At 41.7% G+C, this 12,836-nt stretch overlaps 1 protein-coding gene across 3 annotated transcripts in view; it reads left to right on the forward strand.

Moving 5' to 3' along the window:
* PARN (poly(A)-specific ribonuclease) overlaps window positions 1–12,836 on the forward strand; it is a 165,619-nt gene that overhangs the window by 18,752 nt on the left and 134,031 nt on the right. For all 3 annotated transcript variants that reach the window (XM_067706582.1, XM_067706583.1, XM_067706584.1), the window contains exons 10-13: window positions 334–376; window positions 1,666–1,746; window positions 4,793–4,849; window positions 9,469–9,546. In XM_067706582.1, the coding sequence (XP_067562683.1) occupies window positions 334–376; window positions 1,666–1,746; window positions 4,793–4,849; window positions 9,469–9,546 (259 nt within the window). The remainder of the gene's footprint in view (window positions 1–333; window positions 377–1,665; window positions 1,747–4,792; window positions 4,850–9,468; window positions 9,547–12,836) is intronic.

A 12,836-nucleotide genomic window follows, 5' to 3' on the forward strand; every position in this document is an offset into this window, starting at 1 on the left:
ACGCGCAGGCTCAGCGGCCATGGCTCACGGCCCAGCCGCTCCGTGGCATGTGGGATCTTCCCGGACTGGGACATGAACCCGTGTCCCCTGCATCGGCAGGCAGACTCTCAACCACTGCGCTACCAGGGAAGCCCACATTTCTGTGTTTTAAGAGGAGAGAGAGGGAAACATTTAGTAGCTGAAATTACTCTAAAATCTTCCTAGTAGCGGTATTTATTTCATACTTAATAAAACTTAAGTAATGAAATTATGGCTATGTAGTTGTTTTTAAAATACGTAGGGTTTTAGCTGTTGTCTCATCTACTGACGTCATGTTTTCTTTCTTTTCTTTAGGTATCCCAAAGGCATTCATGTTGAGACTTTAGAAACTGAAAAGGTAACCTCAAGAATTATCCAGGGCCAACATCAAACGCATGAAACCTATGCAACAGTATGCAAATGCAAAATGCAATCAAATCGAGCAGTTGAAAGTCAGAGTTTACTCCTTGGCTCTGCTACATATGAACTGGGTGACACTGGGCAAGTCATTTCCCCTCTGCCAGCCTCGTTTTCCTCATTTGTGCATTGGGCATGAGCATGGTAATGAGCTATACCTATCTCACAGCTTTTTAAAAAATAGTTATCAAGTGGGTAGATGGAAGTGAACATGCTATGTAAACTTGAAAGTATGCAAATGTTAGTACATGTTCTTAATCCTCACAGAAAGCTGATATACATGGTATCCATGTAATAATTGCTTCCTGTTATGTGGCCCAGTAAAATTAAATTTTAGAATCTGGGGCATAAACATAGCTATCATCATGTACTCCCAGGGTGCAGTGATAGAACTGTGATGGGTAAAGGTGGGCTGATGGTGAGCTAATAGTGCGTTCCTTCTACAGAATTTTAGAATTTAGTTCTTGTTGTTAAGTCAGATGTCTAATTAAATAAGAGATTAAGTAAATTAAGTCTTGCTGGAAGAAAAATCTCAAACTTTGACACAGGAGGTTTTGTAGTATATTTGATTGATACAAAATGCAGTATGTGAGAAAGAAGGTGCTAGTTATCTGACAAGTTACCAGAAAATCCAGGATTTTTTTTTTTCCCCTTTTTTTTGGCCATACCACACGGCTTGTGGGATTTTAGTTTCCCGACCAGGGATTGAACCCGGGCCCTTGGCAGTGAGAGCCTGGAAGCCTAAGCACTGGACCACCAGGGAATTCCCCAGGATTTTTTTCTTATGTTAATGAAATGTAGAAATTTTTTTATCGAGGTGTGGTTAACTTACAATATTACAGTTTCAGGTGTACAACATAGTGATCAACATTTTTTATAGATTATATAGAAATTATCTTAAAAACAACTATTTAGAAATTCATGTTCAAATGCAGCATCTTAGTGTTCATTATGGAGTGTCTTATTCTCACTGTCTGTTGATATTTATAATTGTCTTTTGGGTGATTAATAAACCATGGGAAAATGTCATGGAAACACGGAGGTGGAGTTTTGGTTTGTAAAGCATCAACTCAACTTTTGGTGGCATTTCAAAATACTTTCAGTGTGTTTAGCCCATGAAGGACTGTGCAGTGAGAAAAACTGTACTTCTACTGGTAGCAGAATCTGAATTTTGGGGGGTAGGGGTCAGGTAGCTTCCAGAAAATTGTATATCTGCTTTATGTCTTTTAGAAAGAGCGCTATATTGTTATCAGCAAAGTAGATGAAGAAGAACGTAAAAGAAGAGAGCAGCAGAAACACGCTAAGGAACAGGTGATTGGATTATGTTCATTTCCTTTGGGTGAGAAATGGCTACAGAGTTGTAGATCCTGTGATAGATTCAATTTAATGAATATTTTTCTACTAGAGAAGAATCGAATTGGTAGCAAAACCTGGAAGAGAATGAGGGGAACCTAAGGTTAAGTAATTAGATGCAGCCAACAAAGTGAGGCTGGCATCATGGTTGACCAGTCTTCACTTCCATGAAGCAGTCTTGGAGAAGGAATTAGTGGTTATCATTTAAATTGTGTGTCACTGAGCTTCACAGCCCATTAACTAATCTTGCTGTGTCTAACTTCAGGCACAGTTACTAGTTTTCCTAAAACAAAGTTTAGATGATATGATTTGACAGATTAGGATGCACGGTCATATTTGCATCGTTGGAACCTCGCCCTGGTTGTCCTCTGGAGAATGGATTCGAGTAAGTCTGGAGGCAGGGAGACCAGTTCACCTGCAGAGTAACCAGCTAAGAGATGTCAGTGCCCTGGAACAGGAAAGTTAGTAGCAGTTTAGGTGGAATCTGGCCATCTTTAGAAGGTAGCGTCAGGAATTTGTGATTGGATGTGGGTGTTGAAAGACGAAGGCAGAAGAAAGAAGATGCTCAGGCCGGGAAGTTGGGCAGCTGGGTAGGCTGACATCAGTCCACTTAGATGGGGTGGCGGAGTGGTGTTGGTGGGGGAGCGCAGGTGGAGGAGGCCAGGAGTGGGTTTGGGCGAGGGTGGACGTCCAGCTCACCCATGCATAAAGCAGGGCCACATCAGACTAATGCAACCAGGAAAGACACAGCAAGCCTCTGTTAGATTTAGACAGTTTATGACTTAGAGAAGGTGACAGCTACACGTGGTGCTTGTCCCACAAACCAAAAAGACAACACTGAAACAAAAGGGGCCAGGTGACTGCAGAGTGAGCTGTGGATGCCCCATCGCCGAGCAGCCAACTCTAGACTGTGGCTAAGTGCTTTCATACTCTGTAGCTCTATTCTGAAAAGGCAGTGGGGCAGGAAGCCCCAGGCCTCATCAGAACCTGGGCAGCAGTGAGAAACTGTCTCATGACAGCCTCCCAGGCGAGAGAGGGAGGTGGCCTCCCATCCTCTCCTGGGGTGTTCCATCCAGATGCACATTAGTTACATCTCAAGCCTTTGCCTGCGTGGACTATCTGGATATGTGCAAGGTCACCAGGATACCGTGGTAGGGCTGTACCCCTACAGTGGACAAAGGTGTTACATTCTGCTTTTGAGCAGATGAGGTTTTCGATGTTTTGGGGGCATCTGAGCATTGGTGTCCTGTCAGCAGATTGTCGTGCTGGAGTGCAGGAGAGGGGTGAGGGCTGGACTTTGTTGTTGTTGGCAGAGAGACCGGGACAGGATGAGAGCACCTATCATATGCATGAGGAAGGAGCAGAGGGCCCAGGGTCGGATCCTGAGGACCACCAGCATCTGAGTGATGGGCAGAAGTGCAAAAATGTGCCTGAGGTTATTGTGACACCGCAGCCAAGGGGAAGAGTGTTTGAAGAAGGGGATGTTGACAGGGTCTGATGCTCTTGAGAAGTAGAATGAGGACTGAGACATAGCCATTGGGTTTAGCCTTGGGAGTAGGTTTTTTTCTTCTTTTTTAAAGAACATTCTTTAAAAAGTTAAAATAATTTTAATTCTGGTAAAATGTATAACATAAACTTTACCATCTTAACCATTTTAAACTGTACAGTTTTGTACTGTAAAATATATTCACACTGTTGTGCAACCGTCACCACCATCCATCTCCAGAACTCCTTTCATCCTGCAAAACTGAAACTCTGTACCCATTAAACAATACCTTCCCATTCCCCCATCCCTCAGCCTCTGGTAACCACCATTCTACTTTCTGTCTCTGTCAATTTGACTGCTCTAGGTGCCTCATGTAAGTGGAATCGTACAGTATTTGTCTGTTACTGGCTTAGTTCACTTAGCATAATGTCATTTAGGTTCATCTGTGTTGTAGCATGTGACAGAATTTCCATTCTTTTTAAAGGCTGAATAATATCGTATGTACTACATTTTGTTTATCCGTTTATCTGCTGTTGGACACTTGTGTTGCTTCTACCTTTTGGTTCTTGTGAATAACGCTGCTCTGCACATGGGTGTACAAGTATCTCTTTGAGTCCTCGCAGTTCTTTGGGGCACATACCCAGGAGTGGGATTGCTGGCTCGTATGGTAGCTCTGTTTCTAATTTTTTGAGGACCAACCACACTTTTCCACAGTGACTGCACCACTTTACATTCCCACCAACAGGGCACAAGTGTTCCAATTTCTCCACATCCCTGCCAACGCTTGTTAGACTTGAGAGTAGTTTAAAGAGGTGAGCAACTTCAGTGAGGGTGAAGCGGGGGAGCAGGGGGCTTGCGGGTCCCTGGGAGTTGAACTGGACCTAGTGAGTGGAGAGGAGTCTTTAAGGAATTTAGCTGTGAAGAGACAAGAAGGAGAGTGGTTGCGTGGAGCTCAGATTAAAGGAAGGGGTTTCAAGATAGGAGAGAAATTGAGCCCATTTAAGTGCATTGGGAATAAAACAGGAGAGAAGAAACTGAATGGGGATGAGTCTCAGTGTTGTGCTATAAAAATTTTATAAAAATGCATTTGACCAGGAAAAAACAGTCTGAACATTCTTGATTTGACAGTCAGCTGCTGGGTGGGTCACCTCAGAATTGAATTCAGTATTGAGTTTGGCCAGCAGGTGGCAGCTTTTAAAAGTTTGTGTTTCTAAGGCAACTTGAGAGACTAGGAAATTTCAACAGTTGATGGGAAGTGATGGGTAAACCCTAGCACTGTTATTTTAGTAACTTAATGAATAATTTGCCACTTTGCTCATTTTAAAACAGAAGAAAGTTATGTGCATAGGTCATTTCAGATGCAGTTGTTTGGGGTGATAGCTCAAAGCATGTGAAACTAAAGCTATCTAACTCCATATAAAACTTCAGTCTTTTTTTTTTTTTGCCTAGATTTTAACCCGTTCAAATAAGCAATATGTATACGTCAATAGTGGTTTTTTTGTTTTGTTTTTAAATTAGGAAGAACTGAATGATGCTGTGGGGTTTTCTAGAGTCATTCATGCCATTGCTAATTCGGTAAGTGAACCAGACTTTTTAACTAATTTCATGAACATAACATTTAAGGTGAAATGCCCAGTTATCATTGCACATTAATCATCTGGTCACGTTTAGATTGTTTACCTGGTCTGGAGGGCGAAGTTAGAACTTCATAAAGACAGAATGTTGTTATAAGGCGCTTAGTGTGACATCGTAATTGCGGTATTATATCCAAACCATTTTTTTAGAAAGCATTTCTTGTAAAACGCAGGGGAGGATTATACAGTGACAGCCTTATGTGGCTCCATGGAACTAATATTTATTATTCTCAAAACCAATAAGAAGCAGAATAACAAACTAAAGAATATGGTGAGAAACAATCTAGTGTTTGAAGCGTTTTATTCCTTAATTAGAAGAATCTAGAGGGTAAAAATAATTGTATTGAGTTCTCTGCATAACTGTGATTGAATCTTATATCTCATAGCCTTAATAACATTTGATACATTTAAAAAAATGTATTGACCATTTGTGTAAATATGCTGGAGGGTTCTGTAATAGATAGGATAGACATTTCCCCTTGTTTCGTAAATCCTTTCAGGAAAGAGGCACCCACATCTTGAATAGATTAAACTGGGTCTTGCTGCTGGTTGTTTTGTGAGTTTTGCATCCGAGTCAGACTGCTTGCCTGGATGCTAAGTTGCCTGGAATCCAAGACTTTTCTTTACTTGAGTAGCTGGCCTAGGGAGAAGAAGTTGTTCCCCTGCAGAAGGAGTCATCTTGTCCCTTAGACGCTGAACTCTGCATCAGGGAAGCTTTACGGCCAGACTCCAGGAGTCCGTGAATGTCTCACCACCAGGTGCAGGCTTGTCAAACAGGAGCATCTGAGGAGAGGCAGCCACTGTCCCCCGTGGGGGCGGGGGGCTGTGGCCAGTAAACAGAAGTTAGAGAGCCTTGTGAAGGAGGAGGGCTGGCTCACCTGGAGCTCTTTCGCTCAAGTAAGTGACGTCATCAGAACGGAATAGAGAGTTGGATGAGCCTGGAGAAAAACCAAGGTGTGAGTCTCTTGAGAAGTGGCTAAGATTACAGGTATCCAGAAAAGCAGAGAGGAGTCATGTTTGCTTACATTATACACTCTTAGCAACCTTTAGAGCAGTGGTTGATTTGACTGAGGCTGTCCGTGAAACACAGAGATGTGGGGTGGCAGTTGGCTTTGAGCCCTCTTATAGCCACTGTGAGGGTTTAGGTAGCTTTTCCAAGATTGGGACGTTTGTTTGCCTTGTACAAACAATTTGGATACCTTAGCCTGCTGTGCCTCTGTTTATTTTTTCTCTCTGTTGTCTCTCTTCTGCAGAGTGATTCATAGTATGTTGCTGACCATTGGTAGTTCACGTCACAAAGCATACTGCGAGAAAAGCCCTATTTATTAGTGATCCAGACTTAAAATTTAAAAGTCACATACCTTAAAAATACTAACATAGTTAAACTCTGTAGAGCCAGTGAACAGTAGACTCTCTTTATATCAGATCAAATTCTTTTCCCATCACTCTTGGTAGTGAATCTGTTTTAAAAAATTTTGTATTAATTTTTCACCCAGAGAAAAGTTGCAGAACTGGTGCAGAGTTTCCATATATCCCTCACCTAGCTACCCCAATGTTATTATCTTACATAATATACGGTTATCAGAACCAGGAAATTAACATTGGTACAATATTATGAACTAATTTGAATTTCGCCCTTTTCCACTAAGTCCTTTTTCTATTCACAATTCTATCTAGGATCCCACATTGCATTTACTTGTTATTTCTCCTTAGTTTTCTGCAGTCTGTAATTTTCTTTGTCTTTTATAACCTTGATATATTTAAAAAAATATTTATTTATTTATTTGGCTATGTCAGGTGTTAGTTGCGACATGTGGGCTCTTCCTTGCGGCACTTGGGCTGCTCTGTAGATGTGGTGCATGGGCTCCAGAGCGCATGGGCTTAGTAGTTGCGGCACGTGGGCTCTCTAGGTGTGGTGCGTGGGCTCTAGAGCGCACAGGCTTAGTTGTCCCAGGCATGTGGGATCTTAGTTCCCTGACCAGGGATCGAACCCATTTCCCCTGCATTGAAAGGCGGATTCTTAACCACTGGATCACCAGGAAAGTCCCAACCTTGATATTTTTAAAGAGTGTTGACTGTAATTTTGTCAGATGTCTCTCAGTTTGGATTTGTCTGATCTTTTCTCATGTTGGATTGAGGACATACATTGATTGAGGCAGGAATACCACAGAAATGACGGTTCATGATATTGACCTGAATCACTTGGTTTAGGTGATATCTGCTGGATTTGTGCACTGTAGAGTTACTGTTACCTCCTTTGTGACTGATAAATATTTTTGGGGAGATACTTTGATTGAGACAAGGAAAATCCTGTGTTTTTTTGTTTGTTTGGGGTTTTTTTGGCCGCACCACGTGGCGTGCAAGAGTTCCCTGACCAGGGATCGAACCCTTGCCCCCTGCGGTGTAAGCGCAGAGTCTTAACGACTAGACCACCAGGGAAGTCCCGAAAATCCTGTTTTTCCTCAAGCTTTTGCCTGTAACCGTAGCATTTGTCGGTGGATCTTGCCTGCAGCCATTATTGCTGTGGTTTTCTAGTGGCGAGTCTGTGTTTCCCTCTTTCTTTCTCCATTCGTTCTTGGAATTCTTCTAGAAGGAAGAGCTGTCCCTGCTCCCCTGTTTATTTGTTAATTCTTTTTAAAATTTTTTTGGACTCAGGAAAATTTATTTCATTCTACAGATTTTAATCTACTTTTTTTATTGTTTATTTTGGGGCTCAGATGGTACCACCTTGGCCATTGGAGTTTCTTCAGGTTGACTCCCCCTGGAACAAGCCCCCACCCTTTTCTGAGCACGTCCTTACTTTCTGACATCACAAGATGTTCCAGACTCATCTTCTATTTTCCCTGCCTCAGCTGTAGAATCAATGACTTCTCCAAGGAGCCCTGATTCCTTTTATTGGAGAATGGTGTTTCGAAACCAAGATCTGGTCCTGGGCTACTACTGTGGTGTTAGTGCTTCTAGTTCCCCTCACTGGACAGAGCTAAGAATGATACACGTGTGTAACCATGCATGTATACACACATTGATATTTCCATGTCTGACATATATGTATATATATTAAAAAATGCCTTTATACTGATAGACCTCAGATTGTAGTCCAATACCACAGGGTTTCTTTTTTTTTAAAAATTAATTAATTAACTAATTTTTGGCTGCGTTGGGTCTTCATTGCTATGCGCGGGCTTTCTCTAGTTGCGGCTGCGGTGAGCGGGGGCTACTCTTCGTTGCTGTGCTTGGGCTTCTCATCGTGGTGGCTTCTCTTGCTGTGGAGCACAGGCTCTAGGCGCACAGGCTTCAGTAGCTGTGGCACACGGGCTTCAGTAGTTGTGGCTTGTGGGCGCACAGGCTCAGTAGTTGTGGTGCACGGGCTTAGTTGCTCTGTGGCATGTGGGATCTTCCCCGACCAGGGTTCGAACCTGTGTCCCCTGCATTGGCAGGCAGATTCTTAACCACTGCGCCACCAGGGAAGCCCAGGGTTTATTTCCAACCTACTCTCTTTTCTTATTTGTACATTTTTTTCTCCAGCATTGGGAAATGCCGTTCTTATTATATGCTGTTTTCATAGTTCTGTTCTTATCAGCCTCCTTCAGTGTTGTTGAGGGATTCATTTATAATACAGTTAGGTTCATCTTTCAGGTTTGTATTCCATTTTGGGTTCCTTCCACGTCTTCTCTGTGGTTTTAATTAATATTTGGTATTTTAGCATTGTATAGGTGTTCAGAATGTGTCCACACACTGAGCCAAAAGGACAGCTTGTCTTTTGGATTTGGGAGATTTTGTGTAAAATTATTTCAAATAATTATGTTTAGCTCTGTGAGTCAAGGAGTGTTACTCTGAAGGGCCACTGGGACATAGTGAAAAGCTCCACTGTAGTGACCAGATGCTTTATGTTAAAAATGCTGTCACCTGGCTAGCTAAATCCAAGTTGATACTCCGTTTTCGTAGTTTAATTTTTATCAAAATGGACCAATTTATTGCACATATATTATACCTTACTGGTTGAAAAGCAGTGAATTTCATTGGAAATATTTCAGAACGAGCCCCATGAATTTTGACATAGATAATGAAGGAAACGAAAACTCATTCTACTTAATAAAATTAGAAATTAGTTATTTTTACCTTTTAGCATTGTTATGAATATATCTTTTGGAAATAAGTGAGTTGTTTTAAAGAATACACTCCGAAAATAGATATTTGGAGTTTGTTGACAAATTATTCGACAGTTCAAGGTACCTAGCATTTTTAGTTACTTTCTTGAGCTCTTCAGTAAAAATTTTACTACTGATTCTTGTGGGTGGCAAGATGAATAAAAACCAGAGAAAAAAAATCAATGAAATCAAAGTCATTTGGAGTTTTACTTTGCATTTTGGATTGAACACCAGAAGAGGAATGAAGTCAGCCCAAATTTCTTTATTTGCATATCTTTATACATTTTTTTTCCTTAGTGTCAAAAAGTAAGTTTAGTACAAAATCCTTATGGAACTGAACCATACATTTCACTCTCAAGTCCTGATATAATTTTGTACCAAGAAGTCTTTTCCTAATCTTGACTTTTTTTAGGGGAAACTTGTCATTGGACACAATATGCTCTTGGATGTCATGCACACGGTTCATCAGTTCTACTGCCCTCTGCCCTCGGTAAGTGACTTGTCAGCCTGTTTTAAAAATTCTTGAGTCTTTATTACTGAGAAAGTGTTCTCTGCTGGGTGCCATTTCCTTGTCTGCAGCATGCTCCCAGAGGGACAGTCTCCTGAGCTTGGTTGTACATTTTTGGAGATACATACCTACAAGCCATTTTAAGGAATCTTTGGTCATCTGCCATGGCCGGAGCACGGTTAAACATTTGTTTTGTCGTGGCGCCAGTGGTTTGCTCAGTTAGTGCTGGGCGGGGGTTTCCTGGGCCGCAGGTGTGGTCTTCTAGTTTGGTATTGCTAACAGGAGAAATAGCAGGGCCGTTGAAGGTGGGGTGGTGCTAGAGGTCATCTAGACTGGATCAGGTTGTGCAAAAGTCTTGCTTACCTCTTTTGAGGCTGCTTCCCTTAGGTTCTCTGTTGACCTCGGTGTTTTTTTTTTTTTTACTCTTGGAGCCAGGCCATCTCAGTGCACCAAAGCATGAGCTTTGGGAAAAGAGCTTCTCTTCTGTCTCCTCCTCTTCTGCTCCTTGACTGCCCGTGGCCTCGTCTCGTTTGCCCCTCGTCACTCTGTCCTCTCCTCTCCTGTATTTTCTCTCCATATTTTCTGTCCTTTAGTCATCTCACCCACTTCCAGGACTTCAGCTGAAGACACCCACATCTTTTTCTCCAGCTGGGATCTCTCCTCAGATCTGGGTCGTAATTCATGCTGGACCCCACATGTGTCTACCTGGATAGCCTTCAGAATGAGAGGTGTTTAAAATTCACATGTTGCAAACAAGATGTGTAACTTAACACAACCTTTCTTTCCTTTAGTCTCCAATCCAGTTCTTTCTCCTGATTTCTTTACTATAAATGATGCCCAGTCACCAATACTGTTTTTAACATCGGTTTTGACCCTTCTTCTGTGCCCCAGATTTGGCCAGTTACAAAATACTGGCAATTTTGTCTCCGGGCTGTCTCTCACATCTGGATTATTTTCATTTCAAGTAGCAAGTAGCCTTATTTCTCATCTGGAATTAGCAAAAAGAATCCAGGCAGGATTCTCTGTCTCGCTTTAACCTTCATCCCATCCTTTAAACCAGAGGTTGGCAAACTTTTTCTATAAAGGGTCAGATAGGAAAATATTCGGGGCTTTCCAGGCTGGACAGTCTTTGTCAGGACTCTCAACAGTGCCATTGTAGCCTGAAAACTGCCATAGAATGCAGTGCATAAACAAATGGGTGTGGCTTTGTCCCAGTAAAATTTTATTTAAAAAATAGGTGATGGGCCAGATTTGGCCTGCAGGCCATGGTTTTCCAACCTCTGCTTTAAGCTACCACCAGATTAATCTTTTATGACTTCTGGATTGGATGATACCTACTTTAGAGTTCAGTGCCTTTTATACATCTGCAAAGCCTCAGTTACTTCATATTTCTTACGAGACATCGTTCCATCAGCATCTTGATTACTTTTCTTTGGAAAAGTCCAACACAGCACAGCTCTGAATACAGCGGGTCTGTTGCTTCCCTTGTCCTATTTCTGCAACCTTCAGCTTGTCCCTGCTTTTCATAACAACTGTATCGCCCTCTGGGACTCAAAGACATCATAGTTGTGAGTCTCAAAACAAACATGATGGGTGTTAATTTGCATTGTGTACATCTAAAGAGCTAATGTTAGTTTCAGATCATTCACTCCTTATTGGCCGAATGGTAGCAGTCTCTCTCACGACTTTTTGACCTTTAAAGCAGTGAAGGTATCTGTAAGGAAAGAGGAAAGTATTTAATACTGTTTATAGGTGTTTTGAACACCAAACAGAGCTTGGCATGTAAGATGCATTAAATATTGATTTAACAAATGCGAATCTTCCGACTGTGTCAGTTTTATAATCTCCTGATGTATGGCTCTGTTCACATCACTAACCCTGCTCAAAATTCTGAATTAATCCCACATTCTTTGTTTTTCTATACAGTTGATTCTTTTTAGCCTGGCATATCAAGCTTTCTGTGATCTGGCCCAGCCTTCTTGTGTAATTTAGTCACTCGTTACCATCCTTATTCTCAGCAAGATTGGCTCATTCTCGTTACCATCCTTATTCTCAGCAAGATTGGCTCATTTTTTCCCCTGGAAAGTGTCTTTGGTTTGGGTATATAATTTCCTCCAAGTTGAATTTTCTCTAGCTTTTCTCAGTGTTTGCTATATATGGCTTTACCTGTCTTACCAAGGTCCAGCTTACGCCTCTTCTGTGAAGTTTTCCCTGCCTGCTGCCTTGCCCAAGAAGTGATCTTTCCTTTCTCTGAACTCCCACAGAAGTTCAGAGAAACTTCTTTTTGTTTGTGTACCTCTTTTGTTGCATAAATTTTATCTTTACAACTTACTCCCCTTTTCCTTCTAGGTGATTCGCTCCTTGGACAAGGAATATAACCTTTATTTTTTTTTTAATTTTATTTTTCTTACTTTTTGGCTGCATTGGGTCTTTGTTGCTGTGCATGGGATTTCTTTAGTTGTGGCAAGCAGGGGCTACTCTTCATTGCGGTGCACGGGATTCTCATTGCGGTGGCTTCTCTTGTTGCACAGCATGTGCTCTAGGCGTGTGGGCTTCAGTAGTTGTGGCACTCGGGCTCAGTAGTTATGGATCGCGGGCTCTAGAGCGCAGGCTCAGTAGTTGTGACACATGGACTTTGTTGCTCTGTGGCATGTGGGATCTTCCCAGACCAGTGATTGAACCCATGTCGCCTGCATTGGCAGGCAGATTCTTAACCACTGCACCACCAGGGAAGTCCTGGACAAGGAATACAATTTTTTTATTATCCGTGTCTAAATGCCTAGCATAGCACTTAGTATGTAAGCACTTAATAAATGTTATCTTGAATGTAACTAGTTTTGAATCAAATTCTACTAGAAAGAGCATATGATTTGTTGCAAAGTAGGAGGTGGGTTAGGATAAGCAGTTTCATCCCTTGCCTTATTACTCAGGTGACCTGAGTATGTTATTTAACTTCTTTGTGTTCTGTCATTGTTGGAAGGAGAAAATGGTTTTCTTCCATCTACCTTTAGAAGAAGCGATGACAATAAAGAGCAAGACCTATTTAAAATGGTAGAACTTTTACATATGCTGTTGTCAGATGTTGCATTTAAAAGTATACTAAAGAATCCATATTTGGGGACAGCCTTTTAGGGGAGAATCTCCTTTTAAAAGTCTTCTTGGTATTTCATTCAGCATGACCTTTTAGAAGGCACTGGTTTAGAACTCTACTGTATGCTGGCCGTGGAAGTTGCCATAATTCTATTTTTTTTTTGCTTGTGAGGCTTTGTAAT

Source organism: Pseudorca crassidens, chromosome 15 (assembly GCF_039906515.1).
Source record: "Pseudorca crassidens isolate mPseCra1 chromosome 15, mPseCra1.hap1, whole genome shotgun sequence".
Taxonomy (NCBI): Eukaryota; Metazoa; Chordata; class Mammalia; order Artiodactyla; family Delphinidae; genus Pseudorca; species Pseudorca crassidens.